The sequence below is a fragment of the Pan troglodytes genome, chromosome 5, assembly GCF_028858775.2.
Source record: "Pan troglodytes isolate AG18354 chromosome 5, NHGRI_mPanTro3-v2.0_pri, whole genome shotgun sequence".
NCBI classification, from domain to species: Eukaryota; Metazoa; Chordata; class Mammalia; order Primates; family Hominidae; genus Pan; species Pan troglodytes.
Genome location: NC_072403.2, coordinates 168794174 through 168821757, shown reverse-complemented (window position 1 = coordinate 168821757; position 27584 = coordinate 168794174). Strand labels below are relative to the sequence as shown.

General features: G+C 40.8%; 1 protein-coding gene across 15 annotated transcripts in view; it reads right to left on the bottom strand.

Annotated features, from left to right (window-relative positions):
• Positions 1-27584, bottom strand: part of ARID1B (AT-rich interaction domain 1B) — a 434368-nt gene that overhangs the window by 358787 nt on the left and 47997 nt on the right. For 13 of the 15 annotated variants that reach the window (XM_016956518.4, XM_016956522.4, XM_016956514.4 and 10 more), the window contains exon 2: positions 22610-22804. The exons of the other annotated variants lie outside the window; for them this stretch is intronic. In XM_016956518.4, coding sequence (XP_016812007.3) covers positions 22610-22804 — 195 coding nt within the window. The remainder of the gene's footprint in view (positions 1-22609; positions 22805-27584) is intronic. 15 annotated transcript variants of the gene reach the window in all.

Genomic DNA, 27584 nt, shown 5'->3' with positions numbered 1-27584 from the left:
AAGCATCCCTTTTCTAGACCAGCCTTACACTGAGATAACAATATCTCCATAATACCTTTAAAGAATGAGAGGCTGATTCAAGCCACAGTCCACAGGGATCAATTTACTGCCAGTCAATTTGCTAAAGACCATTTAGCTAGCTATATTCAAGCCTAGAATCTTTTAAAAAGCCAAATCAGCTCTGAGTATGTGCTGGGCTTTTTCATTATGTTAGTCTTCTACGTGAAGCACTCGACCAATAAATATTCAAATAAATTAACTGTGCCAGTAAAAAGTTTACTGTACTTAGTCATTTGAATGCAGAAATAGTAATTTTAACAATCTGTGCACAATTCCATGTTACGTTGGGCAGGCCCAGTTCAAACCCACTCCTGACACCCTACAGCTATAAATTATTTCTGGAGCTTGAAAGTGAAAGACAGGCCAGGTCTGAAATAGCACAACAGTTGGACAGTTCCAGCTTCAAGAAGACAAACCCTGTAATAACCTAGATCCAGAGGCTTCAGAAGGAGTCTAACTCACTGTCCAAAAGTGGGGGGAAATCCCTTCCAGAAAACATTCTTCTTTTTAAAAACGTACTCTTCATTGTTATTTCCTAAATATACAATTAAACACTGGAGTGTCAAAAGCAAAGCAGAAAATAGAGAATGCTAAATAAATAACCCAGAACAAGTTGAACCCTTCACGACTGAATGGTCTTGGAGAACAAATAGGGTATCTTCCTCCTCGAAGTCTTAAGATCTGGGTCCCTTTTCTAGAAGCAGCCCCTAGTGCTTGCAGGGGGGCTCTGGCACACACAGAGAGAGGCCAAGGTAACTGAGTCTTTCCCTAGTTAAGTCTCCTCCTTGGGGACATTTTCTTCATGTAAAGTAGCAGTGTTCAAAGAGCCAGACCTGGCCCATTCCCCCACGGTAATAAATAATATAACCACACAGAACATTAAAACACTGCCCAATGCTGTTAATAAATACGGGACAAATATGCAAGGTTCAAAGATTAATGAAACACCTCGTTCCCTTCATACAACCACTTGTTATCTGTGAGTGGAAAGATGATGGGGGAATTTTTGTGTCTTTCATATTCCTTTACATTATCTGGACACTTTACAGTAAATACTTATCATTTCTCCTGTCAAGGGGAAAATATTTAAGCCATTTTCCTTTTTAATTTTCTCACTCAATGTGGTTTCAAAGAATGGATAGCAAGTTTAACTGCTTCAACCAGGTTAGTGGTCTTCAAAAGGTAACCTTAGTAAAATTTAAATAGACAATTCTTTCTTCCCAGAAGAAATTCTGAAAGAATATTAGTCTAACATATTTTCAGAAAGAAAAAAATGCTTAAACTGCCTATACATTAAATGCTTGTCTGAGAAATTACACTAATTACAACGAAGAGCCACTCTGTGATCATTAAAAATTACTGTGCGTTCAGTGCAAGGGGTGATTCCAGTGTTTCCACTTCCCCATTCTACTTTCTATTACTTTTCATCCTTTCAGGCACTTATGTCTTAAAAGTGGCATAGCCTACAAAATTAGGAATTCAAAATACAAATTCAAAAAAGCCGCTTAATTTTAGAAATAGGTCCTCAAAAAGAAAAATATTTACACAATTTCATGTGAGAATTCAATCCTAAATAAGAATACTGGCGTCCAAAATCACCCAAAATGCAATAATAAAAATACAGATTCATATTGTCCAGTCAAAAAGAGTCTCCAATTTAATCATATACTGTAGCATTCTCAAAACTTCCTGTCACTCTGTCCCATCTTTTCCATTTTCAGAAATGAAGTGATAATTCAAATGGGAAACACAGTAATTGTGTACAGAGCAGCATGTCAATTGGTCCAGTTCTCTTCTGAACATCACCTTAAATACGTGCAAGCCAGATATGCTCTCCCGGGGCTGGGCGGGCCTGCATCTAGTAACTATGTGCTTAAAGTTGTCCAGGGCTACTAGATCAAAGACAGCCATGCAAGAACACTTCCAGCTCTAACAGGTGCCACTTTGTGCAAAAACATCCACAGGAGTATTACAAAAAAAGACAGCACTGGGTTTCAGAAAGCCCGGTGTCAAAAAGGTGCTTTCATGCATTTTTAATCCAAGAGAGAAAGTGAACAATTGTCCTTCAATAATCAGTGTCAGGGCCAATGACACGGCTTCCCCTCCTTAGGGTCCACCCAAACTGTGAAAATTGGCTTACCAACTACGGTCCTTAAGGGCTTTAAAAACAAAAGAAAACCAAAAAAGCTATCCTCCCCGGCACAGAAAAGCACCCAAATATTTGTCTTTTTCTTCTTTTGCCCCTTCCATCAAGTAATAAACAAGAAAAGAAGGAGAAAATGAATGTGATTGTCTGTTCTCTGGGACAGAAAAACATGCAAAGACTGTAACAATTTACACAAAGAGGTGTTTAAATTTTGACTCTTTTAGACTACGTAAATGCAGATGCTTCTCTCTATGAATTAATTAACATTCTGCTATTTAATATTTTAAGTCTTAGCAGCGGGTCCCACATGTTGGCTGACTGTGGGGTATAGCCTGAAAATTATTTGTAATGACAATTCTGTAACATTATCCCTCACTTTACCAAATTCCTTACCAATGTTTAATAACAAAACAAAGCAAGGTGTCAATGGCATTTATTACTTTAACCCTATGATTTAGTATATAAAACTCTTCCAGGGAAGAGGGCATGAAGGAAGGGAGACAAAAATGGTTTTCTAAGTACTCCCAGGGGAGGGGAGGGAAGAACCCTGGTAACACATGAGTACCTTCAGAAGAATCGAGGCAACAATTTAGAATAAAAAATAGCATACATAATCTCAAGGAAATGCTGGACATAATTTAGGAAAAATGCCACTGGACACAGAAGACCAAAAATGAAGACTAAATGTCCCCAAATTTTTGACATTTAATAAATATGTTTCTCCAGGAACCTGGTGCTCAGTTAATTAGTGAAAGTATATGGACCCAGGCGGTGAAGTTTCTCCCTGGCAGATGGTGCAACAGGCTTCAAAAATAATGGGAAATTTACTCAAAGTTGTCTCCTTGGTTATTGTAACAAATATCTTACCAAAAGATATCAGAGAAGAAAGGGACTGCCATCAGATGACTCTTGTCTTTTATTTATGATGACAGAGCTAAGACTTAGCGAGGCAGCAGGGCCTCCCCACACTTCTGGTCTACCAAGCCAGAGAAGGCCCCCCGGCACCTCCCCTCATGCTAAGCTCCATTCCCAGGCCAGACAAGGCTATAAAAAGCCTGGCCTTGGGCCAGCTGGCAGACCACACACCGGGTATTTTTAACTTAAAGGGGCCTGAGGATCAGGCCAAATCCAGGGCACCAAAAATGCACAGAGAAGAATAACAATCTCCAGTCAGGATGGTGGTCCACATGGAAGATCCTTTTCCTGAGTTATCCTAATTACTAATGGGTGTTCTAATCGTGATGAAGACATTAAAAGATAACATTTGGGAAAGCTGATAAAAGTGGGTAGATACTTCATTTTGGAAGTGCACGATCACTTTGAAAGACCATATGTAGAGTTACATAAACAGCAATGTGAACACCATAACACTGGCCAAATAAATTGAACTCTTATTCTTTATTCCTGACACATAAGGCTACAGACTTGACTTTTGTTATAATTACTCTAACAGTTTGCTGTTGTTGTTTTTAGTTTCACACTGGTCTTGGCACTGGGCCACACATACAGATACTGTGAAGCTGTTCTCTTCAATAAAGCTCAAATACAGCAACAGTACAACTGAAGGCTGAGGAGCTAAGGATTATGCTACAATGACTAACTTCATTTTCTGGGTTCATAAGTATTAATCGGAAATTTCTTCCCATTTCATTCTTTATTGTTAAAAATTACACTGAAACACAGACATTAGTTATATTTTCTGCCTTAAATGAGCACCACTGCATCTTTCCTTGAGGACTGAAGACTGGCAAAGTCTCCGTCACGATTCTAAATATGAATGCTTAGTATCACCTGTCCAGTGACAGGGCAAGGGGAAGGCCAGGTAGGTGGGGTCTCAATTACAACAGCCTTGCTCTGACTGTTTTATTTATTGGATTCTCTGGCGGGCTTCCAGGGAGGAGGTCGAGTTGGGTTCTGTGACTCCTGGAGAGCAAGCCACATCTGCGGAGAGCCGGGTCTACAGTCAGAAATTTCTTTTCGAACTAAATATAACCTTAAAATACTTTACTTAACTTGCCTCTTTTTCTCTCTTAAAGGCAAAGGATAACCAGAAAAATCATGTTTACCTGCAGATGTGTGTTAATAACTACCAAATGTAAACACATTCAAGGTATCCTTAACATTTACAACACTAGGATCATCTTCATCCTCATTAAAATATATCTGCTCTCATCTGCAAGAAACCTCCAAAACTCTTTCCTTCCCATCGTCTATCTCAGCTGGACTCTCCTCTCTGTTCCCCTTCACTGGGGATGTTCTCTACAGACCCAGACCTGATTTTGCCTCTGGATGGTGGGAGAGCCTGGCCGGCCTTCCCACTTCAGATCTCCCATTCGCTGGGTCCTAAACACAGCTGGGAGACCCTTTCCCCTGAGCAGCACTTCCTGAGTTCCCTGAAGCTTTTCCTGGCGAATCTAAACAAAGGCCACCCCACCCTTACATGGCCTCCTCAGGCCAGGTTCCCTGCCAGAGACGCTCCAGTTGTGCTGTTTAATTCATTTATTCTTAGGTTTATTCTTAGTCTACCAATTCCTTGAGACACTGAAAACTCTGGCACATTACCAGATAGCACAGTATTAAAACCTATTAGAAAATAGGTTGGTTAAAAAAAAAAACTGCTTATTAAAGATGCCTTTGCAGAGGTTTCTGGTAAACAGACAGATTAAATGCTCATGTTTCTCTCTACTCTTTCATGGGACCCCATTAAAATGACAGTAAAGAAATAAAAACAAGTACCACAAGGGCAAAGAAAACATGAGGCGAGATGGTAACAGATAAGAAAGGTCAAAAAAATTTTGGAAGGAGAAAAGCAGAAAGACAAGTGATAATTAAAGTTTTAATCTGTTCTAGGTGACAGGATAAGAAGCAAGCTAATTAAAGTGCAGAACCCCAAAGACAGGAATCAGAGAGTGGCGGGGGGCTGGGTAAACAATCTGTAGGGAGCAATTCAGAGATCCCCCTTCCCAATCCCCACCTGTCCTGTAGGAAGTCAAGAGGACTTGCCATCTGGAGGGGCCACAGAAGGCGAGTCCATGGAAAACGGGGACTCAGTTAAAACACGTTAACAGGCCCGTCCCCCAGTCAGCCTCCAGCTCTCCAGACACCCTGACTTCTCCTCTGAGAGTCAACGATGAGTTAGTTACTGGGGAGGGGGAGATAACAGCATGTGAGGGTCTGCCAACAAGATGGCCCAATCCTCTCCCCACCACCGCAGCCCCGTCCACACACACAATATGCCGATCAGTTCTCAGAACTGGCTGTTACAGATGTGCAGAAAGCGAAGGACCACCAGACACCTCAAGAAGGCCTCTGGCCAGGCACGGTGGCTCAGCCTGTAATCCCAGCACTTTGGGAGGCCGAGGCGGGTGGTTCACGAGGTCAGGAGTTTGAGACCAGCCTGGCCAACATGGTGAAACCCCGTCTCCACTAAAAATACAAAAAAAAAAAAAATATTAGCCAGGTGTGGTGGTGCACACCTGTAGTCCCAGCTACTCAGGAGGCTGAGGCAGAAGAATCACTTGAACCCAGGAGGCGGAGGTTGCAGTGAGCGGAGATTGTGCCACTGTACTGCAGCCTGGGTGACAGAGTGAGACTCTGTCTCCAAAAAAAAAAAAAAAGCCTCCAACCAGAAAGACCGTATAGGTGAAGGGCTGAAGGGAAATATGGACCAGGAACACTGCAGAGGAGCCCTTCAAAAAGAATCCCAACATTATCGTCGGCAAGATAAACCATTGTAGCCACGAAATAAGAGTAAGATGGTATAAAAAAGAAAAATTTGGTGAACAAAACAAGTTCATGGAAAGTGAAACTACAAAAACAGAACAAACATCTGCCAGGAACTACAACAAAAAAAGCAAACAGATGAAAGGAGGTTAGAAAAAAAGTTTCAAAAATTAAAGAATTAATTCAGGACTTATAACACCCAACTAATAAGGTTCATAGATAGTAAGAACAAAGGAAATAAAGATATGGTAATTATCAAAGGAATAATACCCTCCCCTAACAAAGAAAAAAATAGCACCAAGTTTAATACTGAATGAGTCTAGCAAAATGGATGGAAAATACCAACTCCAAAGTTCATCCACATTTTAGAAATCAAGGAGATCAAGTTTCTAAAGTCTCCAGAGAGAAAAACAATCAGTGACATACCAAAGAAGGGGCCCTGGACTTCTCAACAGACATGCTAGAAGCTCAGAGGACAGTGGGGGAACAACAGCTTTTGAGGGAAAATTATATCCAATCTAGAATTCTACACTCAGCCAATCCACCCATTAAGGCCACCTTTCTGACAAGCAGAGACACGCACATCTCCTGCACCCTTCCTACAAAGCTACTACAGGATGAACCCTACTAAAACGAGTATTACATAAAGAAAAGACATGGAATTCAGAAAACAGGGTTTGAGGTCAAAGTAATTCCAAGAATGGCAGTTAAGGGATGCTTTACTCCGAATACGCAGCGGGCCAGGAGGGTAATAAAGTACAGAATGCAGAATGCGGCAGGGGCCTCCCAGAGGGATTCCAGCTCTGACCAGGAGATCACCACTGCTGCTGAAAGCCACACAAAATTTAAAGAACAACATGCAAAGTGCTTACTTCCAAATAAAAGTCCAGTATGGCTGGTCTAATTAAAAGAACTTAAGCCACCTGAATGCATCCCCGGCTGCAAGAGAGGCTGTGAATTTGAGTTCCGAATCCTAAATTACAGAGACAGAGCTTTTTACATGTGGACATCTCCCCAGACACGGGAAGGCTATTCAAAAGATGATGGTCATCCATGAACATGAAAAATGTTCACTCAGAGTCTAAGTAACTAATGGGTTCCACCATCTTGAGAGGAAGTGCACCGTTCTATCAGAGCTTGAGGATAAACTGGTGATGTATACATTTCTTAAAAAGTAAAATAATGGGCAGTTATCAACTCCTGGATAACAGAAAGTTGTACAGTAAGGAAATATACTTGCAGTCCATGACTCAACTACAGACAGTTATTTTATAGTTACATTAACATAAACACTGAAAGTTGATTTAACCAAAAGTTATAATATGGAAAGATGATAGAGGGAAAAGGAAATACCCAGGGCAAGGCAGTCAGTTTTTATTCAAAACTTCACTTCTTTACTTATTTCCCTATCATCCTTCACCAGGTTAAACACACCAGAATAAACACTCAGAGTGTTGAGTATATTGCCTGAACATTACTTTAGATTTTTGGCAAGTTCCTATTTCCAAAGGCAAAAGTCACCAGCAATGTAGACTGCAAAGCAAAATGTTAATTCTTTATATATAAACTTAACTGCCATAGAGGTGCTATAATTGCATGATGCACTCTGATACAGAAGAAAGTAAGGTTAATAGAAATCATATACCAATTTTAAAAAGTCTACTTATCAAAACAATGTTTAGAGACATACTGCACTTCCATCCTCTCTGGATACACAGACAGATTAGGAATTTTCTTCACTCTGGAAGCCTGAGCACTTGCTCCAAGTATGAAGAAACAGTTTCTCTTCTTAAACAAAAAAACAAAACAAAACAAAACAAAATCAAACAAGATCCAGCCAGCCTGTAAGCGGCAGCCCTGTGGCTTTCTGAACTGATCCATCGAAGCACCAAAGCACAACAAAGATGAAAGGAAAATTTGGAAGCAAGAAGGGGAGAAAGCTTGATTCTATGCTCATAACCATGTGTAAACTGAAAATGTGAAAAATTCTGTAAAATTCACAAAGACCCCTTTACAATCTAATTGAACTTGAAAAGCACACTCTACCTGTTCCCCAAGAACACATGCCTCTCTCCCCGGACCCAGCAAACTCCTACAGCAAGATCCAGGTCTAGGGGCACCTATTCCCCACCCCATGCAGCTTCAGGTGTTCCCAGAGTATAGTCCATAGATCTTGACCCAGCACTCCTCACACTGCATCCAAGTACCTGGTACGTGTCTGTTCCCATGATGTACTTTGAGTTCACCCACTTAGGGCTACCAGTAAACATCTGATGACAACTAAGTGAGCAAACTGTCAAAGACCTTAATAATATTCTCTCAGTTTATTCGACCAAAACAATAGCTATGGATAGCAATGGACATATGAGATAATGGCATTTATCTAACTGCAAAATATCAATTTTTAAAATTTAGTAAATACATATTATTATTAGAATCAGTCTGGATTCACATATACAGCCTAACACCCCCCCTACATTCCTGTCCTTATCCCAGCCCAGGTGTGCCCCTCGGTGTTACCATAGCCCCAGGGTAAACATCCCTACCTGTGCGCACTACTCAGCATATCTCTTTGCAGAGTGTCCCTGCCATGGTCCTCTGGAGCAAAGCCCCAGTTACGGCTGTCTTGGTATTTCCCCATGACTAGTACAGGACTGAACAACTGTAGACATTGAAAATACATGTGCTGAGTTAAACTCAAAGTAAGTAAGCTTAACTTACAGCATGAACTGTTTTTCTTTCCAGTGAAACACTTTTTAATTTAAAAATTGTATTTTAAAACTTTGCATACTACCATATATATATAATAATACTACTCGTCATAAACAGAAGATTACCAGAAAAAATGAATACCATGAAGACAATACAATAATGGTTACATTCTAACCAGATATTGATGCTACCCAAGGCATAGACAGAGGCCTGTTCTTCAGAAAAAGGAAATGGGGTGGGAGGCACTATGAAGTGTTGGAAGGGTGCTACCGCGTACTAACACCAATGAGAGAACAACTTCCCTACTCTAGAACTCCAGGTTATGTAATGCTGTGTCCACCCAAAATGACCTTGCCTAACACCAGTGGAATGTGTTGCACACACAGCAAGGCTGGGCTGGAGGATCTTTAAGGCTACTATCTAATAGAAAGGCAGAATTCTCTAGAGTTTGTATCAGCTTGGGCAAGCTACCTAACCTCTGTTTCCCCACTGGCAAAGTGAGTAGTATTACTTACCTCATGGATTTGGCGAGAATTATAGGAAATGATATATGAAAAGGGTTTGGCAAGATTCCCTGGCACTTAAGAGTCTCAGTAAATAACAGACCAATGGTAAAATCCTGTTTCTAGTGTAAAATGGTACAGCCACTATGGAAAATGGTTTGGCACTTCCTTAAAAAGTTAACATATAGAATTACCACATGATCCAGCAATTCTACTCCTAGGTATATACTCAAAATAATTGAAAGTAAGTATTCAAACAAATACCTGTACACAAATGTTCATAACAGCACTATTTACAATTGCTAAAAGGTGGAAACAACCCAAATGTCTATCAATGGATGAATGGATAAACAAAATGTGATGCATATATCCAACAGATTATTAAGCCATAGAAAGGAATGAAGTGCTGGAACGTGCCACAAGAGATGAACCTTGAAAACAGTATGCTAAGTGAAAAAAGCCAGACACAAAAGGTCACATATTATATCATTCTATTTACATGAAGCATCAAAAACAGGTAAATCCAGAGGTAGAAGGCAGGTTAGCAGTTGCCTGGGGGGAAGAGGGACAACAGAGAGTAACTACGTAATGAGTCCAGGGGTCTCATCTGGGGGTGGTGAAAATGTTGGAACTAGACAGAGGAGGTGGTTGTACAACACTATTACTGCAGTAAACATTATTGAACTGTACATTTTTAAGTGGTTAATTTTATGTTATGTGAATTTCCCCTCAAAAAAATTCCTCTAAGTGTGATAGACGTAGTAGGTAACATTCAATTTTCAAATTGTTAAAGGTCACAAAAGACTTTACGTGAAACGAATATTCAATGTCAAAATGAGGCTACTTTAATTATAATCAGTCTTATTATTTAAAAACTCAAAGGAACTCCAGTGTCAGTTACAAGGATTCCAGCTTTACCAGAATCATAAAACAGTGCTAGCGTGCGCCCAGAGTTCAGGCGCTAAGGAATTGAAATGCTTGTTACAGCACTTAGTAGGCATGTAAATTTGAACAGCCTGAGTAACCCCTCCCCTTAGCCTCCTCATTTGTAAAATGAGGATGACTATATAACAATGCCTGTCTCAGAGGCTGTTATGAGGATTGGGTGAGTTAATCCATATAAAACAAGCAAAACAAGCAAGTGCCTGACCCAGAGTAAGCCCTCAATAAACATGAGCTACTATTACTATTCATAAAATGGAGATAAATAGAGACATGGCAGGGATTAAAGGAGAACATCCATGTAAAAGTACTTAGCATAAGACCTGGCACAGAGATTGCTGTTATTGTTACTGTCATCCAGAGGCAACCTCTCATATTATACAAATAAGAAATTGGGTCCAGAGAGGAGACAATTATGATGATGACAGTTTACATGAAGGCACTAGATTCCTGTCATCATCATCATCATCAAAATTATATGTCTATCAAAGATTCTCAACTAGAATAAAGCACACAGGGATGATTTTTAAGAATTCAACCTAAATTTCATTCCTCTACTCCGAGGTGCAACTCTCATTCCAGCCGTAGCCATGACCTCTGCTTTGGAAATGGGCTACGATGCAGTGTATGCATAATGGCAGCAGCCCCCATAAAGCACTGTGAAAATCAAGTCTGGATCCAAATGATCAGCGACAGAGAACTAAAATGCCATCAAAAGCCCTTTCCGTGATCCCAGCACAAACATGGATGTGAACTGTGCTCTCACTACAGAGGCTCAAAGCCCATCTTCCAGGCCCTGTTCTTCCACCACATGTGGTAGAACTCTCTTCCCTCCAGCAGCAAATCCCTAACAGGAAAATATCTGTTTTGTATGTACGGCATCCTAACTACTTGGGGACTTTCTTCAGGAAGCACTGTTGAATGACTGGTGTTGGGATGAAGAACCTAGCTCCCATCACAGGTACACCAAATCCAACTCAACCTTCTCCAGACCGAGGTATTACACCCAGTGCAAGGGATCATTCTGAGACATGATGGGGCCTTAGAGCAGAGTAGCAGCCATCTCCAATTTACTCAATGGGGTTAGAATCAGAGAGGAAGAAACACAGACCCCGGACATGACACACACTGAAATCAGCAAGACAGAAAACCACTCAGCTAGAACAATCTCTCAGGCATCAAAACTTCCTTAGGAATCTAAAAGCAGCATTAAAAACACAGCCCCATAGCTGTCTGCAGGCTTTGTTCTCAGAGCACCTGGGCACTGGGATTCTAGTGGAAACTATGAAAGCTTTGGAGAATGAGCCTAATCTCGGAGCGAACCATGGGTGGCAGATAACACGGCTAAAGCACACAGACATTTTTGCATCAAGCTGGACAGATTTCACTGGCCAGAGTCTAGGATTCGGCAACTTCTTCATTAGTAGTTTAGAAATGTTTGTGAAATGCCATGTACGGCTCTAGATGATGGGTCCACACCCGTGGAAAACAGTCCCTGCCGGCCTAGGCCATATGTTCTAACGGGAGGATCAGACAAGTGAGGTTCAGGAGGGGATAAGAGAACTGGAGAAAACAGAACAGGGCAGGAGGCAGTGGGAGTGTGCAATTTTACTTAAGTCAGAGAAATGTCTCAAGGAACTCAGATAGCAAGCCCTGCAAGACCTGGCCAAAAGCCTTCCCAGCAGGAGGAAAAGGAAACGCAAAGGTCAGAACAGATGAAAAAGGCTGAGAAAGGCCGAGAAAAAGATTTAAAGGCTGAGAAACAGAGGAGGGGTTGTGGCCCAGACGGTGGGAAGGAAGAAGCTACCAGGTATTGAGACAGGAAAACTACAGGAGACGACACTGAAGAGGGAAATTTCTACACAAGAAAAACTTTGGAACTGTCGAGAACAATTCTGTGTTCCCTACAAAGAGTTAACAACCACAAAGTTCTGCCTCCGAAATTTAGAAATCCGAACTCAAATTCACGGCCTCTCTTGCAGCCTGCGTGCATTCACGTGACTTAAATTCTTTGTTAGATCATAGCAGAGTTTGATTTGGAAGTAAGCACACTGCATGATGCTCCTTGCCAGACCTTGGTGGCTTTCAGCAGCAGTGGTGATTTCCTGGTCAGAGCTGGAATCCCTCCTGCAGCCTCATGTCTCACTCTCCACTGTGTGCTTATCACTCTCACGGCCTGCTGCATATGTGCAGTGAAGCACCCCTTAACCGCCATTCCTGGAAGTGTGCTGTGATACATCAGATGCCATGAAGACTAAGGGCCAGTGATGTGACTAAGTTATCACTCTTCCCATCCTTTTATTTTGACGCCAAGGAGGTAGAAGAATGGGTGAGAACTCAGCCAGAGACACTAGGGGAGAAAGAGATTAGCTCTTCCTGGCAGCTGAAGGGGATTCTAGTCTTTCCTCCTCTCCCCAACTGCTCAGTGATTTGAATGTATCCCCTAAATTTCATGTGTTGAAAATTTAATCTCCAAATTCATATGTTGACTGGAGGTAGGGACTTCAGGAATTAATTAGATAAGGTCATCAGAATGAGGTTCCCTACAATGGGACTCATGGCTTTATAAGAAGAGGAAGAGAGATCTGAGCCAGCACGCTACTACCCTCTCACCCTGTGATGCCTTCCACCACGTTGTGAAGCAGCAAAAGGCCCTCACCAGAAGCCAACACCGTGCCTTTGAACTTCTCAGCCTTCAGAACTATAAGAAATAAATTTCCTTTCTTTATAAATTACCCAGTCTGTGATTTTTTTTACAGCAACAGAAAAGAAACTAAGACACTAACCATCAAATTTTGGCCAATTACTGAAGAGTAAGACCTTGTCATCTCCATGACCCCTAACGAATGGCACAGGACCCACAAGTAGGAAGAAAAGAAGGTAGGCCCTATTTCTCCATGAAGCCCAGGACACTGAGGAGAACCTCCAGAGATGTAAATCCTTAAGATGTCTGGAAAATGACTATTGGGATGCCTGAAGATCCTACTGGAAATCTCAAGGTAATATACTAATTGAAAACAAGGGAAGCCTCCTTGTTGGCTGACCCTTTTAAGAGAGCATCTGAGGTCACAGATCCCATAGGCCAATAATTATTCTGGCCTTTACCTTTTCCCAGTTCTCTTTGGAAACAATGATTATGATACTGATTATAAAGAAACATCTAATCCTTACTTAGAGCGGTTTTTTTTGTTTATTATTATTATTATTATTATTATTATTATTATACTTTAAGTTCTAGGGTACCTGTGTACAACATGCAGGTTTGTTACATAGGTATACATGTGCCATGTTGGTTTGCTGCACCCATCAACTCATCATTTACATTAGGTATTTCTCCTAATGCTATCCCTCCCCCATCCTCCCATTCCCACCGACAGGTTTCGGTGACTTAGAGCGTTTTAAGAGCTCTTGCTTTCAGGTACGCTCTCACTATCGTTGGCAGCTCAGGCTGGAAAACCATCCCTGCACAGCTGTCTTTTCTGTGGTGCATCTCAGACTGAAGCTTTCTTCCAAAAGACGTTTGTCTCCAGCTCTCTTGAGGACTAGCTACTACAACTATCCAAGTGAGGCTGGTTATACCATGTCTCAGGACCATTAAGTAAAACTTAATTACCTCAGCAATGACAGGTTTTTGCATTTTAATTCTAATACCTGCGTATTTTTGCTATTAACATTAGTCTGACTTTGTTTCTGAATGTTTGGTGTTTTATAGATCTTGACTTGGATCCTTGCCTTTGACTAACCCTGAAGAGCCAATTCTACTGGTTGGTTTGCTTGGTAGTTATTTTAAAAAAATAAAATAAAATAAAATAAGCATGCTCTTACCAAGTCAATATCAATAAAGGGAGATGAATTTGGCTCATTCTTTGGAATATGGTCTGCTTTCTAAATTAAACACACTTCTCCATAAGAATTGGGAAGCTGGGTAACTCCTGCTGTTTATCTAGTGACCAAAATTTTGATAGGGGCTATTTAAGCAGGCAAGGGATGTTTGTGCTATACATGCACACTACCCACATTCAGATCTCAAATCCAGGACGTCCCAAACATTTCTAAACTTGAGTCCAACTGCAGAGTTGCTCTCGAGGCCTGAGGAAGCCTGGATTAAGCAAGGCTCTCTGGCTCTGCGGAGGAGTCCACAGGCCACTCTGAGAAGTGAGGCTGCTGCTTCTTTATAATTCCCTACTTGCCTCACACGCTCCCACCCATCTTCTTCCTCTGCACCCTCTCAGCTTAAGAGTTTTCTTAATTTCATTCACAACTACAGATTTAACTTTTAAAGTTCCTTTTCAAAATTATAATAAGGGCAAATAGCTTCAATAAATTTGTTACATGTAAAAATAATCAAACTGCCATAAAGAATTTTTTGCCATTAAGAATTTAACTATTGGCTGGCTATTAACATAAAAGAGAAACTTTTTACCTTTAGGAAAAAAACCTTTTTAAAATACAAAAACAAAGCCATCTAGCCTACCTCATGAGAGTTAAAGAGTTAAGGTAATGCACAGAACATAAATCTTGAAACGTGTTTCCATCCGGACTTCACTTTATATAATTTGTCCCAATGTTGTTCAATATATACTTATTTTCAGAACTACTTAGAAAGTAGCAATGTCTTAAAAATGAGTAATTGCTAGATCTCTCTTTGCTTCCTTTTGTGATTCCAAGAATGTCAACCTTAAGATTTTCTACTTATCAAAAAGGACAGACTGCACTCTACACATCTAACACATACCAGGTTCTTGCAGAACAAAGACTTACATGAGAATACATTCATTTAAAAAATAATAAAATTAAGAATTAGAAAATAATTTATTAGACTGATACCAACAATTTGCTAATCTTTGAAGAAGAAACACCTCTTTCTCTTTTAAAAAGAATGTGGGTCAGTAGTTATCTTAATACAATTTGTCAAGCATCAACCCATACATTTCACAAGACTGCTGAAATAACAAGACTTTAAAATCTAATATAGAGGCTGGGTATGGTGGCTCATGCCTGTAATCCTAGCACTTTGGAGGCCAAGGCAAGTGGATCGCTTGAGTCCTGAAGTTCAAAACCAGCCTGGGCTACATGGCAAAACCCTGTCTCTACAAAAATATTAAAAATTAGCTGGGTGTGGTGGCAGGTACCTGTAGTCCCAGCTACTCAGGAGGCTGAGGTGAGAGAATCACCTGAGCCCAGGAGGTCAAGGCTGCAGTGAGCCGTGATCGTGCCACTGCACTCCATCCTGGGTGACACAGCAGGACCCCATGTCAAACAAACAAACAAAAATCTAATACTGAAATGAAAAGACATTCACTTAATATTACTTTAAAGGGGAAATCCAAGCTGAGAGGTCTTATAGTCCAACCCCCTCATCTGGCAGAGGAGCACAGTGAGATCCAGATTTTCCCAGTATCACACACAGATTAGACATTAATAGGCAAGGACTCAACCATCCCAGCTCCTGGTTCTGGGCCCATTTCATTCCTTTGGGTCAGTGGTGAGTTTCTGATTCACCGAGTGGGCCAAGAACCAGCATCACTACCAAGTCTCCAGAGGGTGTGAGCTGCCCCCGCTTGCCGACGTGGCCTCCCTCTAATACCCTGACTCACAGGGCAGTCACGGGAGATTAGGGCCTCCACAGTCAGGTGTCATTGATATGGGCATCCTTGGGCATCCGTGGGGGGATTTTCTTAATGCCCCGGGAGACTCTAACATTCAGCAAAGTTTGAGAACCACTTGTCTAAGATACGTCACTTAATCGCTTTAACTTTCCATTTATCTTGTGGGATTTCCGTTGTTGTTCAGTGTTTGTTTTCCAAGGAGCGCTGAAGGGATATGGTTGGTTCATTTTACTGACGTCGACTGTTACCTTTATTTGAATTATTAACGTTTTAAGATAAATACCATGCTTAATGTTTCTTTGGTGAAAGCAAATAAATCACACTTATTTAAAATATACTCATTCAGTGCTACCTAAAACACACACTTGTTCGAGACCAACCTGGGCAACATGGTGAGACCTCGTCTCTACAAAAAAATTTAAAAATTAGCTGGGCATGGTGGCACATGTCTGTAGTCCCAACTGCTTGGGAGGCTGAGGTGGGAGGATTGTTTGAGCCCAGGAGGTCAAGGCTGCAGTGAGCCATGTTCATGCCACTGCACTCCAGCCCGGGCAACAGAGCAAGACCTTGTCTCTAAAAAATAAAAACAGAACATACATTTAAGATTTACATCTCAAAAATAAAATAGAAAACCTTACAGATATTTTAGGTTGAAAGTCTATATGTAAAATACATAGTGGAACTCATGTGTACATGACAAAACAGTATAAACTACCAGCAGAGACTAGGCGCTATATACTGTATATAAGCTTAGAAAATCGAGAATGTAAATGTACAGATAAAAAATAAATGTATCAATATAAACATCCTAATATAAAAGCAGCTTTCCATATTAAAATGAAATCATCTCACATTTTCTCATTAAACTTTCAGGTAAAATCTGATCTTCTCTCACTTTTCGGAAAAAGGCTAAAGATTTAAAAATCTTTATTTAACTTAAAATATGATCTCTTCTAACATATCATTCCAAGAATGTCACAATTCAAATATGTTTAAACCCAAATACAATATAAAAAGTACACAAAACCAGTTAGGTATTATAGGAATTTACAAATCTTTTCAAAAATATTTTCTTTTTTTTTTTTTTTTTTTTTTTTTTTGTGACAGAGTCTCCCTCTGTCACCCAGGCTGGAGTGCAGTGGCAAGATCTCGGCTCACTGCAAGCTCCGCCTCCCGGGTTCACACCATACTCCTGCCTCAGCCTCCCGAGGAGCTGGGACTACAGGCGCCCGCCACCACGCCGGCTAATTTTTTTGTATTTTTTTAGTAGAGACGAGGTTTCACTGTGTTAGCCAGGATGGTCTCTATCTATCTCCTGACCTCGTGATCCGCCCACCTCAGCCTCCCCAAGTGCTGGGATTACAGGCGTGAGCCACCGCGCCCGGCCCAAAAATATTTTCTTAGTACAAAACTCCATCTACAGGGAGCTTTGGCATCACAGCCAGTAGCATCTGCTATCTACTTGGAAGCAGAAATGTGAGGTATAAATGTATTTTGCTGGTAAACCTTAAATACCTTCATGTTCACTGCTGAAGAACAACTGAGGAAACCATGACAAAATGTGGCCAACGAAAGGCCATTATTTATAAAAATCTGCAATCTGCTGAAGGGCCTCCAAACATTTCAGGTGTACAAGCAAATCAGCTCGGCTCCAAGTCTCAGCACAGAACACGAATGTATGAAAATGCTGTAAACAACATAGTGAAATTTCACAGCATTTCATTATTTTACTGGCCAAAATGTTCACCTTCATTTCATTTGTGTGTTTATATATGTATATCTACAAATATGTTTAACATATAAATTAATATACATATACACGTTTCACTACACGAGAATGCCATTGTCACATGAATGTTCTGTTTTTTACACACATGTGGGAGCGTACATGTGCACACAGATATGAATGGGCATCTTTAAGTAAATATAGAGACTCAAAAAATTAAGAGTCTGAATGTAAAACAGGCACCAGGCACCCATTCCTCTCCATTATACTAAGTCAAGTTATCTATCCTTTCTCATCCTGGACACACCATCACAGTCGCAAACATAGGAAGTCTAGGCTCTTTTTTAAATAAAACAAAAATTAAGCCCTGACTATTGGATTCATATTTAGGATTCAAAGATTGAATCATAATAAACATTTCATGATGAAAAACTCTGGAATTTTTAAGTCTTAAACCAGTCTTCCTCTCCCCATTCATCCTTACTTTTCAGAGCTCTCATGCAAACTATATCAAAACGTGGCTTTAATTACATTTAAAAGAAACACATTTTTTTCCAGAATAGATCAACAATATAAATTAACACAGGTGGAAACCCTAGAAATTGCCTGGCTGCCTTAATAACCCCAAAGGAAACATTTATTTTAGCCAAACAATTGTAATGTTTGTCTCCTTTTTAGAAACATCTGCTGCCAAAATAAACATTTGCATTGGAAGAAGTGTTTTGGCTGTTAAGAGGGTACCAAATAAAATGCTTATGTTCTGAAATAAATATTTTACTCAAAAAACATGCAGCAAAATTAGAATACAAATCTTTTTCAAGCCCTCTTCAAGGAAACCTGTTTTGAATTGTTTTTACTTCAATATGAAGTAATAAGTTCAGATGAATCACCTTAACAAAAATAATTAGTTTATATTTAATTTTGCCATTTTCTATTTCAAAACAATGATCATATTCTATGTTCCTGCTATAAAGTTCTTCGCAATACAGGTATGCCTTTAAAAAGTAAAAGTCATGTTTTCCCATCATAAAAGCACTCATGAACTTCAATCTCTCATTTTGCTTTTTTTCCTTTTGCCCTGTTTTATAATTCCAACAGGCATCATATTATCAAACACCTGCAAGAATAGTTAAAATATCAACCCAATTACAAAAAAAAACTCAGGAAAAATCTCAGTCTACATAATTGAAATCTGCTTGACACAAATAAATAACTCATCTTCTGTAAGCTATTTCTCCTGGGTGCCGTTTTATATTAAAATCTTATTTAAAACAAGTTGGTAAAGGCCTAGGTGTACATTTATGATCACGAAGGATAAGAAAAATGAAACAAAACCTGCATTCCTGATCCAGCAAAGAGTATCTTGGTGTCTTTAAGGTTTGTTTTTTTTTTAATCTGAAAAACTCAGAGTCAGATTCTAGTAACCTTAAAAATTATGCCTCTTCTGCGTAGCTGTCTAATAGACGAAATCAACCAATGTACTTCTGTTAACCAACCCCAGGTCTGAATTCCAGAAGCCTGGAGGCAGAACATTCTCCACAGAGGCATAGAAAATTCATTTCCCCCCTGAACTCAACAAAAACCCAAGTAGACTAGTTTTTAGGGCACCGTGCAAAACTAATCTGTTTAGCCATGTATTTGCCTGATGATGTGGGAGAACTGGCAAGTGAAAGACCACAAATCTAGTTCCAGTTAATAAAGACTAAAATGATGTACTATTATCACGTCATGCTTCAAAGATCCAGTCACGAGTATATCTCAAAAACAAAATTATCACCATACAAATCAAAGATCACCAGGGTAATACTAAAATCAAACACAGTCAGTGGCCAGTTCCTTCAGACTCTCAGAGACAAAAAATAAACAGTGATACTCCTCTCCATGTTAAATTTCACATCAGCACTGCAGTTCTTTCTAACAAAATACTCATTTAAAATTCATATCACAGGAGCAGAACGCCAGCCAGAAATCAAACTGTGACCCCTGAGCCAAAGACAACTTACCACTCAGCTGGTAAGTGGGCAACTCAATTTACAAACTTGAATTCCTGCATTTTAATCCTGTGCAGAAATATATGAGCAATATTAAATGAACTGGATTCAGCTCATTAGAGGTTCACAAACCAAACACAGAACGTTCTGGAAGCCATCCAAAGCAAAGTCATGCCTAGGTGGTGATGTCCACTCAATAAATACTCAATGTCATAATTATCTTTCAACTTTTTCCCTGAAGAACATTATTAGCCACAACTACAACAATGCTTAGCCAATTACATTAATCCTAGGGGAAGATGGATGGGACCAGCAGCCAATCACAGTGCCAGGACCCTGTTTGTGAACAAATTTATAATTATCCAAAATGCAGAAACAAAGCAATTCACTGAAAATTCCTCCCCAAAGAACACAGACTCAAGCTAACAAAATGAATGTATGTGCTCTAATAACCTTTGCTCTAAATCTTCACTATTTTTTTTCCATTTCAAAAATTAAGAACTGTTCACATGACCTTGGTATTATAAAAGCTGTATGTCTTCTTTAAAATGTTATACACATTCAAAAGTGCATTCCGTTATTTTTAGCCTTTTAAATTTTAAAACAAGATACTATATTTCAAAGCTGTATTTAACTAAATGAAAGGGTAAAAAGGCAATACAGATTATTTAGACCCATGACTTTGATTAACTCATTATGAAAGTTTCCACACTTCTGCAGCCAGGATATTCAATTTCTTACCAGATATACTATTTTCCTTTCATTATCAGAAAGATCTGTGCTTAATTAGAATTGGGTATTTCTTTTGGTTAGCAGTAAAATATCCAATCTAAAATCTTAATTAAAAATTCGCTGAAATACTTGATGGGCAACCTACACCAATTTGTCCCTTCAAATAAATCTAAGAGTCATTGGATTTTAAAAGTGTATAAGAGTCACAGGGATTAAATAAATGGAAGAAGCTAAGAAAATTGAGATTACTCTATATATCTGTGTATGTCCTCTACTTTTAGCTTTACACATTTAGAAAAGAAAATAATTAAAAACATTTCCTAGGTAATCATTCTTCACACACCCTCTCCATTTGTTTGACTCCCACTTTGGGACTGGAAACTAAGCCAACATCTAGAACTTCTAGTGAGACTTAACTCCTTCAGAGACCAGGGAGATCCGGCTGCTTGCCGTGAACAGCATCTTTTGAAACTGACTTTTTAATCTCACATCAGGGAAACACGCTGAAAAGCAAAGTGGGGAGCCCAAGAGCAGCGAGCATCCACTTCTCTCTGCCGGTCCCACTACTTCTTACCACCTTTCCACCTCTGCTCTCTTCCTGTGGCCAGAGCACCATCCACAACTATTAGCTCCCACATAAAATCAGCAACAGAGTGTGATGGGGACTTGAGCAGCCAGCTGCCTGGGCTGTCTTCCTCTCAACTAATGGTGAAGCTGCTCTAAAACTAAAATGAAGGAGAGAAAATCGCAACTCTTCCACCTTACTTTTCATCATTTACAAATTATTTCCTTCTCACAATTAGCAGCCACAACTAAAGATTTCTACTCTAGGCAGCAAAATATTGCTGGAAAAAAAGGAATAATGTGGAAAAAATTAAAAGTACAATTAAGTATGCAACTGACTGCTAGAATTCGGAGTGGGTAACCTTCAATAATTGAGAAGTGAGGTCTCTGACAAGAGCAAAGGGTGTTCAATCTGCAACTAGGATTCAAAGGCTGAGCTACCTCTATCTTCCCCCATAATGGCCTTAACATAAACAAAATCATCCAAGTGGGAGCAAAGATAAAGAGGAAAGACAACATTTTATTTCTTATTTTATAAATAAAAGACTTATTTTATTTCTTTTTTTTTAGGGTCTCGATACATTGCCTAGGCTGGACTCAAACTCCTGGGCTCAAGCGATCCTCCCACTTCAGCCTCCCGAATAGCTGGAAATACAGGAGGGTGCCACCATGCCATGCTACTATAACATAGACTTACACAATATTATAATTAAAATAAACTTCAATAATAAATTAATAACGATAATAATGAAACAAATAATAAATCACAATACAGATCGAATAGTGTATAAACGAGAAGGCTCAGAAGCAACCTACTGATGAACTGTTAATATACAGCTATGTATCATGTAAAGTATGATCAATCATTCTCCATATCCACATCAGAGAGAACAGTAGTCATATCTAATTTTTGCCCCTCAACGAAAGATGTCTGGTCAAATGGAAGCATTTCCTGAGACAGCACTGTCAAGCCCTGTTGTGGGTTACCGACGGCCGCACCATGGGACGCCCCAGCCTGGGGCAGTAAAACGTGCAGCAGCAGCAGCCTGACCCGCTCCCTGGGGGCTTAGGCACGGTATGGCAATTTATAGATAAGCCTTTCTGGTGCTCCTAGTAACTAAATACCCTAACAAGTTTGAATCTAATTTAGTCTTTTCCAAATTTCATCCTCCCTCCAGCCAGCATAAAGGGGTATTCTTTCAAGTATCCAAAAGACTAGGTTTACCACTGCTAGAGGGTAAATGGTCATCTAAGGTGACTCCATTTGATTCTAGAGAAAAAAAAGGAAAATGTTGGGTCTCTTAAGAGCAGGAAAAGTCTTTTTTAAGTAAAAACACAAAACCCATCAAGACCTAACAAAACAGATGCACATCAAATCCTCTTATATGAAATACAGAAACCTTTTTCAAAAGGTACAGAAGAAATAATTTAAGAAATGAAAGCAAAATAACTTTGGGAGACTACACTTTTTTTTTTCAATTTTAAAAACTTGATGCCATCCTCATGGAAAAACCTTTAAATGACTTGAAAATTCACCTTAAGATGGTCTATTCACAGCTCAAAATCTGACACAGTCTGACAGAAATGTTGGAATGCCAAGTTCACTTCAGAGCTTACATCTGTTATAACCTGCTGCAAATTTATGACACAGTGCACCTATCAAATACAGCTGGTCCTGCTGCCCTTCTACCAAACAGGTATTCTGTCCACTTTAAGAAGCTCACCTTTCCATCTTTAAAAGAAAAAAAAAATTATACCTGTGATTAAAGAAACAATAAAAATTAAAGCAGAAAATCCGTGCAATGCCCCCTAATTCTCTTTAACATCAACCTTAGGTGGACAGCAAAAGGCAAAGACAAAACTATTACAAAAAAGCAGCGGGTCGGGGGACCAGCACAAACCTGCTGCTGAGGGTACTGCATTCCGCCCATGGCCCCGGGAGTCCGACCCTGGATGCCAATTGGATACCGCTGTGGGCCTGGAGGGCCATAGGAACCTCCTGGGTACGGACTGCTCTGCTGAGGCTGAGAATGAGGGTTACTGCCCATGCCATACAACTGAGGTCTCTTCATCACCATTGGATCCATTGGGCTGCCCTGTGAAGACATAAAAGAAGTCGGTTTATTAATTCATTCTTTATTACAAAGGCACAAATTTGTGTTATGTCAACATATGCATTAATAACGCAACTATCCTTAAGTTTTAAAATTATTAAAAACAATGACCTGACAAAACATCCAGCAAGACATTAAAGAAAAAACCTAGATGGATACAAGAAATTTTATTTTTTACTTTTAGAAGTTTTTAACAATTAAGAGAGCTCTGGACTAAACAAAACTAAAAACGATTTTGGACCATAAGCAGAGAGAAAACATTTGCATCTAAAATTCTATGATGCGTACAGGAAAAGAGCATGATAGTTAAGCTCACTCACCTCCTTTTAGCTTACTAGTAATAAGAGCAGAGGGTATTGAGTGATTAACATTTTCTGCCTTCAAAGTATTCTTAGAACAATGATTTTATTTTAGAACTGAGTCTGCAAGTCTTGATCAAACCTTAGTGCAACCGAGTGTTCATTAAAAAGTGAAAAGATAGATTTTAGATCATGCATACGTCCAGGGTCAAGATTTTGTTCAGAGACCAGCAGTGTGTAGGGATGAGCACTCAGACTATGAGTCACAGCACCTCTCCCCATGTAAGTCAGCATCTTACCAAACACAACCAGTTCACAAGTAGATGTCGAATTTTATTTTTGGTTTGGTGAGTCAGGCCCTGGGCTTCAGGGCCGAGGTCATACAGGAGGGCTAGGCGTGGAGCCTCAGCCCTTCATGTCCTGGGGCGTCAAAGGAACAAAGCAATAGGCAGAAAGGCCCTCACCCGGTGCTACAGTAGCAGGCAGCATTCACCCAGCAGCTCCTTCCTTCCCTCCTCTGTCCTTCCAAAACCACATACTGATCCCAACTGTGTGCCAGATGCTGCGTTCACACTGAGGTAAGTACATGGGGACTTTCAGGAAGGCTTAAGAATTAGCAGGGTAAATTCAAGACCATCCTGGCAACATCACAAGACCCTGTCTCTACAACAAATTAAAAACTTAGCCAGGCGTGGTGGCAGGCACCTATAGTCCCAGCTGTTCAGGCTAAGGCAAGAAGATCACTTGACCCCAGGAGTTCGAGGTTGCAGTGAGCTATGATCACACCACTCCACTCCAGTCTGGGTAACACAGTGGGACCCTGTCTCTTGAAAAAAAAAAAAAAAAAAAAAAAGAGGCCGGGCATGGTGACTCACGCCTGTAATCCCAGCACTTTGGGAGGCCAAGACGGGCAGATCACTTGAGGTCAGGAATTTGAGACCAGCCTGACCAACATGGTGAAACCCCGTCTCTACTAAAAATACAAAAATTAGCTGGGCATGGTAGTGCACGCCTATAATCCCAGCTACTCCGGAGGCTGAGGCAGGAGAATCGCTTGAACCCAGGAGGCGGAGGCTGCAGTGAGCCAAGATTGTGCCACTCCAGCCTGAGAGACAGAGCTAGACTCCATCTCAAAAAAAAAAGAATTACCAGGATAAAGGGGAATAACACGTCCATGGTGGGAGGGAACAGCATGTACAGTACCACAGGGCAGAAGAAACAGCACAAGGCACTGGGTCAAGGGAGATGAACTGCCTGGTGTGTATCAGGAAATAAAAACCATCTGGATCCACGTGAAGCACGAATTTGCGAAGATGCTGAAGCAGGCAGAAGCCAGAACATGGGTGAGCCCTACAGGGCATTCTACAGGCTCAGGCTGCCTCTGACAGATGAACACAGGACTGCTCCCTTGGGCACCCGACCCAGCTGGAAGCAGGTCAGGTTGCCCTGGCAGGCAGGTGAGGCTGAGGTCCTGAACTGGCAGCAGTGGTGGGAAGAAGCAAGCCCAGCTCCAAGGCACAGTTAGAAGGGAAATGCGGCAGGATTTGGAGACCAAATGAGTGATGGAAGCCAGCAGCCAAATGAGATGGAGTGTGCAGAGGGAGAAGCCAATCACCATATCCCCAGGAGTGGGAGCCTTCAGTGGTTTACATAGGAAACTTGAGGCTCTGATATGAAATCCAGGTGAAAATGCCCAGAAGGAAGAGACATAATGAGCTGCAGCTTGGGGAGTAAGGCCTGACCTAGAAAAATAGGTAGAAAAGTCAGCAGAGAGGACATCCACTCCCAGAGGGCAGGGATTTTCTCTATTTTATTCACTATTATATCTCCAGGGCATAAGTTGAACAGTGTACCCAGCACATTAATTGATGAATTAATCAATAGGAAGCAATAAAACCCATGAACTTTATTTAGGAGGAATATATGAAAGGAAAACAATGGGTAGCGAACAGAATCCTAGAGAATATCACCGCTTAAGGGAAAAGGGAAAATGAACCCACAGACAAGCTGGAAGAATGGCCAGAAAATGTAGACACTCTGGAGAGTGCGCTATTACAGGAGGGAAGGGAGTCAGGTGTAGCAACGAAACAGGTGTGCCAAATGCAGCCCAGGAATGCAGTCAGGTGGGTAAAGGCTTCTGCTATACTTGACAAGGAGGCCACTGCTGTGCTCGGCAAGGACAGTCTCGCTGCAGAGGTGAGGGCTGAGGCTAGAAGAGGAGGGACGGAGGGGAGGTGAAGATGGAAGGCAGGAGCACAGACCCCGAGAACTGCCAGTCCTCCCTTCCACTGGCACTCCCACTCCAAGGCTGCATGGGTCCTTCCCCTTCTCTGCCTTCCTCAATACTCTGGTGTTCACTTTAAGGATTTGGTGAATCCATTCACCACACATTTACTAAGCACCTACTATGTGCGTTGTGCCCAACACTGGAAGCAGAAGGATGAACGAGCCTCCATGTCCTGGAGATTCATTGAAGGAGACAGACTAAACAGGTCACAGTGCAACACAGCAGATGTCCTGAAGGGACAAAGCACCAAGGCAAGGTGAGAAGAGGGTGTCTCACTGGGTCTGCCATGGGCTTTAACAAAGGCTTCCTATAGGAAATACCTGAGCTCAGTCCCAAGGGATCCACAGGACTGTGCCAGGAGGAACCCATCTCACCTGAATGAAGCTCTGTGGAGGACACAGGAGGAAAGAGGGTGCTTTGCCCCAGGCCCCACAGCCTACAAGCAACTTTTCTGCTCAAAATTCACCATGTGATACAATTTTAAACTGTTACTACTTTCACCAGCCAAGACATTGTTTGGACTTAAAATGATAGAAATTAAACGACAGTACATTTGTTTGCCCAAACAATATACTGATTCTACATAACCTGAGCCGCCTTCATAATTAAGTGTACAAACATGTATGTTGATATATTTGTAGTAAAACTAAAATCTAGGGCTAAGAATTCATTTTATCATAATTATTTAAATTAGAATTTATGCCTGATAAAAATAAAATGTGATTATTTTCTAGATTTTCTTGAAAAAGGTAAAACTTTTTATGGAAGTATGAAAATCAAGGCTGAGTTGGTGATTTCAAAATCAGCCAAGTGAATGAAGGACCTATGGAGAGGCTGAGTAAATCAAATTTCAGGCTAAATTTCCAATACGGGGCCCTGAGGCAGTCCTATCTTCACATTCAATCTAGACAGCCCAGGGCATAGGAAACGTCTACTTATTTCACTTCAAATAGTGCACGACCAAAACTGCCTTAATTAAAGCAGAAATGTTAAATGGGAAAATGATTGGAATGTCTATGTTTTAATGCTATAGATAACAGTGCAGCAAATTCATCTTATCAGTGACTAAAATTGTTTTGTATTATCTGTCTCATCACTGCCATCAACTCTCACAGTCCTACTTAAAATTCAGTTAATTTGCACCATGTCAAAAATGTTAGCTTAACCCTCAGATTTCTGAAAATCGAAAGCATTAAATACACAGATTATCTGAACCTCTCAAAATGCATCAAATATCTTTCAATGAGACTTCAGATAGAAAAACAGATACTCATACAGTGCAAATTATTTAATTTTAACTTCTCCTTATGGTCTATTATTAAATATTCATCCACAGTCCAAATCCATCCTGCTGTGTCCTCTATTTTTGAGCATTAAAAATGTACAACTGAGGGTCTCAACTCCTGCTTCTCACTACCAGTCCCTTAAAGAAACTAAAAATTGGCCAAGTGCGGCAGCTCACGCCTGTAATCCCAGCACTTCGGGAGGCTGAGGCAGGTGGATTGCCTGAGCTCAGGAGTTCAAGACCAGCCTGAGCAACACGGTGAAATCCCGTCTCCACTAAAATACAAAAAATTAGCCAGGCATGGTGGCGGGCACCTGTAATCCCAGCTACTCAGAAGGCTGAGGCAGGAGAACTGCTTGAACCTGTGAGGCAGAGGTTGCAGTGAGCCAAGATCGTGCCACTGCACACTCCACCCTGGGTGACAGAGCAAGACTCCATCTCAAAAAAAAACAAACAAACAAAAAAAAACAAATCAAATCTAAGACTTCTGGAAAACAAAAGGGCCAAGCTGCTTCTCATACGCACATCTAACCTGAAGCAATTTTATGTTTTTTGTTTTGTTTTGTTTTTTGAGACAGGGTCTCGCTCTGTCACCCAGACTGGAGTGCAGTGGCACAATCTCGGCTCACTGCAACCTCCACCTCCCGGGTTCAAGTGATTCTCATGTCTCAGCCTCCCAAGTAGCTGGGATTACAGGCACATACCACCACACCCAGCTTATTTTTGTATTTTTTGTAGAGACAGGATTTTGCCTTGTTGGCAAGGCTGGTCTCGAACTCCTGACCTCAAGTGATTCGCCTGCCTCGACCTCCCAAAGTGCTGGGATTACAGGCGTGAGCCGCTGCGCCTGGCCAATTTTATGTTTTTTTAACATCTATCCGGGTATGACCA